This window comes from Morone saxatilis, unplaced genomic scaffold (genome assembly GCF_004916995.1).
Source record: "Morone saxatilis isolate NCDOM2014 unplaced genomic scaffold, NCSU_SB_2.0 Contig16, whole genome shotgun sequence".
NCBI classification, from domain to species: Eukaryota; Metazoa; Chordata; class Actinopteri; family Moronidae; genus Morone; species Morone saxatilis.
The window spans coordinates 25,543,891-25,549,397 of record NW_023339718.1 but is presented as its reverse complement, the minus strand read 5'-3'; the positions used below and the strand labels follow the sequence as shown (position 1 = coordinate 25,549,397).

Genomic DNA, 5,507 nt, shown 5'->3' with positions numbered 1-5,507 from the left:
GTCAGAACTGTATTTTGGGAAATTATTATTATTATTATTATTATTATTATTAATAATAATAATAATAATAATAATAATGGGAAAATATACAAAATACTTTTAAAATGGCCCTAAAACATACTGGAATCACTTTACCTACCATTTTGTTATGAAACTCATATTTATTGCATTGACACGTAATCCATTATTCCTGATAATGAACACCTAATTGGGCATTAACCCTTACATATCATCCCATCACTAAGTATTATTATTATTATTACTATTATTATTACTATTATTGTTGAATCCACACAACAGTCCCCCACCAGAGCTGTTTGCCTCCACTTTTTCCTGCATATAAAAAGGTCTGAAGGTTTCCTTTTCTCCGACATCGCAACCTGCTCATTAATTCCCACAAAGTGAATACATAAAATTAAATAAATTACCACACAAAGTTGTTGTTTTGGGTTGTGAGCATCAATCATCGTCATCAATAGTAGAGTCCGACTGTTATTGTTTTTTTTTTTTGAGACGATACCGATTTTTAGAGGGGAGAAATTCACAGACAATATAGTGAATTTTTGAGGCCAGTTTTGCAGCAATATGACAATGAAAAGGTACTCAGAATGCTGCTTTGTTAAAGTTCAGTAGTCTTTAACATGTTAAATAGTTTAACATGCAGGCTACATTGTCAACCAATACTAGAAACGAACTGTAATGTAATGTAAACAGCTGACCAAGAATCCGCAGTCGGTATGATTTCTGTCAGAATGGATAACGTGTCTTTGATGTCTGTATGTAGCTCAGCCTGCTGTCATTAAGAAATAAGATCATTGTCAGATCATTCCTTTAATGTGAGTGTCGGGCTTGAAAACAAACAGCATTTTCAAAAAGGGGACATGAGTATGACATGACTGTGTTGTGCCGTGGAAATGTACATTATACTGAATTTATCAAAAATTATTATGGGAAGTGTTGAGTTTGCATCAACAGCATTTTTATTAAATTGAAATGGAAGCAGATCTGATAACAGGGAGGCCACTTCCTAAAACATCACCAAATATACAACAGGAGAAATTCTGAAGGCCTGCAGATTTTTATTGTCTAGTAGTATTTTAATTATTAGACTAGTATCCTATAAATGTCAGGGGTTAAGCCGGTGGGGACCATGAACATCCACAGCAAGTTCCATGATGTATTCTTGTCACAGTCACATAGCTCAGTATGTTGTTGTGTCTAGCTGCTTTTAAGCTGCTCCTGATGAAGAGATCCTGAACTTTCTAGGGCTTTGTGAATTAAGAAATGTTTCAAATCATATGAAAATTAACCCTCTTTGTGTGTTTGTGTGTGGGTACGTGTGTGTTGTTTCAGAGCGAGGCTGGAGATGTGTGTTACTGTTGCTCCCTCTCCCCCAGCTCCAAATGTCCCGAGGAGAAGCTGCTGGAGCTGCACCCCGCCCACTCCTGCAGCACCATGAGGATCCTGCTCAAGGTACGCTGCTGACTGCTCTGTATGCTGACATGCTGATACATAGTGCATGCACACTGAAATAGTTACACACATACGCATTAATAATCATCACACGTTTTTAGAGAAGTCACGTATGTAAGGGATAATAGCCGACAAAGTGTTCATAATCAGGAATTAATGAGCTCCATTGATTCCTGACTATGGACACCTCGTCGGTTATACCACGGTCACTTGCCAAAGAAAAAAATCAGATAATTTATATTTTCATGTGTTTTGCTGAGGCCGTCAATAACACTGCATACAAAACAATACGACAAACAGTAAATAATTGAATAATTTGACAGAATGTTTGACTAGCTAGCTATCAGCCATGTCATCGTCTCCAAATTAATATCAAGATTTTCACTAACAAAGTGTACTGAGTGCTGCAGCCAGATATCTTCAGTACCTTGAAAAGGGAAGTATCGCTTATACAAAGTATGAGTAAGTTCAGAGGGGCAGTGTAGGGGTTTGAGTGTCAGTCTCCATCCTGTGGTGTTCAGAAGACGATTCCCTGAAGGACTTCATCAGGAATTATCAGATACCCTGCAGTATTAACCCAGACCATGGTATAAGTGCAGAAGCTGATGTTGTCCTACGTTAACATGCAGAACATAGAGGACGGTATGAAGCAGCTGTTAACAACAGATCCTGTAATCACCCATAATCATTCATAGATCAGTGCAGACGGATCTGCTGATGTTCCTGCTGTAACCACATAAAATGTTAGTATGCCTCTGTACCGGCAACAGCTGTGACATTATGTTTTATGGTTGTCCGTCCATCTGTCCTTTGGACTGCCCGTCGCATTCATGTTAATGTAATATCATAGGAACACTTTGAGTGGATTTCTTCAAATTTGGCACACACGTCCACTTGGATTCGAGGACCTGATCAAGGTCAAAGTTAATGTGACATCACAGAAGACGTTTTTGACCAATTTGACCAAACATTTCACACAGATGTTTAATGGGATGGAACGATGAAGTGAATATGTGTTTAACCCAAAACGTCAAAGGTCAACTTCACTGTGACATCATAATGTCCTAGAGAAAGACTTTTTGTCCATTATTCACCACCATAACTCAGGAACAGAAGGGGAGACTGTGACCATATTTCACAGTTGAAATTAGTAACAGTTTTAACTCAAAGGTCATTGTGACCTTGAAATAGGTTTCTAGACATAGTTTAAGAATGAATGCAACACGTGGCTGCTGTTGGTATAAAAGGCTCATTCTAAGGTAACAAAAACATAATGATTCCTTTATTTAAAATAAACTAAATGTTACACACTGGCCCTTTAAACACATCTGCTGTTTAGAGAGTGATTGTTAATTGTTAATTTACAGTTTGAGCATCATTCCATCATTGCTGCAAGTATTTAGTTTGCTCTTATTGATTAATCACCAGTGGCAGCAGATTGGCATTGGTCCAGAAACAGACATGCTCTACTCTCAGTGCAGAATTCTATAACAATCGAGCCCTTGGTCTGTTTGGAATATGGACAGCAGATAAAATAGTTCTGTCCGCTCTGTTCTCACTGATCTGACTCTCTTTTTCCCTCCCAGAAAGTGCTGTTTGCACTGTGTGCTCTGAACGCTCTGACCACAGCTGTGTGCCTCATGGCGGCGGCCCTGAGATACCTGCAGATCTTCACCACAAGAACACCCTGCATGGTACGATCACAGCGCAGCCAGCTCTGCTGCAGCAAGGCTAATGTCGTTCTTACACTGGATCGGTGCTGTGGCCTACTGCTCGGACGTTCCCTAATCAGAATTAAGATATGAGATGATCTTTTTATTCCTAGAGTAACTGCACAACTTTGAGGAAAAACACACTGATTGTAATCAGCTGTCAGATACTGAAATATGTTTCATTAATCTCACTAAATACAATTAAGAAGACTGAAAATATGGGAGTAAAGGGAATTGCTAATGCATCGTGGGTTATTCCATTAAGTAAAGGCTGTAGAGTTGTGGCCTTACGGAATGTGTGCAGAAAGGACATTCAGAGAGCCCACAAACACTTTTACTGTGGGACAGCCCTGACCCTCACCAGATTAGCAGGACTGTGCACCATAGAGTGCGTAAGGGAGGGCACTGGAACTGAACGAGTGTGTTCAGTATGGAGCTGGGGTCAGTATGTAGTAAGCCTAGATTGGCCTAAACACTGTAACACTGGGAAACAGCTAGCCTGCTCTGCCCAAAGTAAAAAAACTCCACCTTCCAAGCCCTCTAAGGCTCACTACTTAACATATGAGAATGGTTTATTGTTTATTCCCCATTAGCCACTGTGGGTGCGGTTGCTAGTCTTCCCAGGCTTCATAGTGTCTCGTCTGAATTATGTGTTGTGGTTTTATGGGGAGTTACGAGCTGGGACTGGAGTGCACAGACATCAGAGTGCTATTGATCTCCTCATCTTGCTCTCGGGATGAAAACAAATAAGCCTATTTTCCAAAATGTTGAACTATTCCTTTAATAATAACATTGGGATAATTAAATTACAGCTGATACATTTTTAGACAATAATAATTTATTGAGTTTTTTTGCATAACGATTGATGTTCTATGAAAGCCAGAGTCCATTTGTGTTTGATGAACTTCTGCTGTACTTGGAGAACATTTGAAGAGTCAGATCTGTGGTGCCAGTCAGATTTGGTTAGCTCAGAGCTATGGAATATTAAATCATTTGTCTTTGCTCACTAAATCTCAGCCTTTTTTATCATCAAGTGTGTAACTACAGGTTATGAACTTCTAAAATACAAAAATGTAAAAATATCAGTTATCTTATCGGTATCGGCCATGAAAACAGGTAATTATCGCTTATTGTATCGGCTGAAAATAACATCCGTATCATGCTTCCTATGCAACATTAGCTCATCATATACCTGGCAGGGTGCACAAACTAGCTTCATTGTGCTACAGTGAGTTTCAGAATGAATGTTTCACCCTGGAAACAGAAGCTGAGAAAAGCACTTCTTTTATATATTGGCTTAAAAGCTGAAATAAACCTTGAACCTCAGCGTTGAGGACCATGTAGATTTTTGTTTCTTTTGAGCTGCAACTGAATGTCACTGTAAGCCAGCCGTGTGTACATCCTGCCCTTATCTGTCCACCCGTCATGCACACACAGTCAATTCCTGTGTGCCTGCTGATGTGCGTCTGATTTAATACCATTTATCATGACGGGTGCTGTCACGTTTCTCTGATCTGTGATAGGACGAACCAAGGGCCACAGTGGAAGAAAGAGAGGAGCCTGCTCAGGTCCCGGACCCGGATGAGTTTGTGGCCCCGGCCCCGCCCCCCTCCTACTTCTCCACTTTCTACTCATACACACCACGCCTGGCTCGCCGGTAACAGCCCAATGTTCTGTTCCACTTTACCTGCATTCTGACTGCAGTCCTGTTGTTAGGGTTGATTAGCCACATTAGCTCTGTAGGACATGGTGACTCACTCAGTAGTTTGCTGGTTGACTGTTTCAGGATGCTTGGGGACAGCGTGATTCCTCTCCCTCATATCTACGGGGCTCGTATCAAAGGGGTGGAGGTCTTCTGTCCGTTGGACCCCCCACCTCCATATGAGGCTGTTGCTGGAAGCTCCACCAATGCAGTTACAGAGGTACAGTATAAATTAGCATCCTTTACACTATAGCCCAACCAATGCTGGATTTTTGAGGCAGATAAATAATATAAACCATACCATAAAAAACATTTATTTAAGAATTGTTACCCAGATACATACTTCCTGGGACATTTTACAGTTGACAAACAAACTTTACATCGATATTCTATATACAAATTAGCTGTTATGAGCACAGCCAAGCATGCCACAAGTGTCTCTTAAACGATGACCACCTATGGCTGACCACCATGAGCAAGTGCTGTCCTGTATTATAAGGAAAAACAAGAGCTCATAGGGGTCAACTTTTTAATCTCATGGATTTAACACACCAGCAATTTATCATGTTAATGAATTCTAGCTGTGCAGACATCATTAAATTAGTCAATACACTATAATT

At 40.2% G+C, this 5,507-nt stretch overlaps 1 protein-coding gene across 1 annotated transcript in view; it reads left to right on the top strand.

The window, feature by feature from the left end:
* Nucleotides 1-5,507, top strand: part of fam189a2 (family with sequence similarity 189 member A2) — a 21,107-nt gene that overhangs the window by 10,465 nt on the left and 5,135 nt on the right. Inside the window, exons 4-7 of the mRNA XM_035657857.1 lie at nt 1,354-1,473; nt 3,060-3,167; nt 4,709-4,842; nt 4,972-5,107. Of these exons, the coding sequence (XP_035513750.1) occupies nt 1,354-1,473; nt 3,060-3,167; nt 4,709-4,842; nt 4,972-5,107 (498 nt within the window). The remainder of the gene's footprint in view (nt 1-1,353; nt 1,474-3,059; nt 3,168-4,708; nt 4,843-4,971; nt 5,108-5,507) is intronic.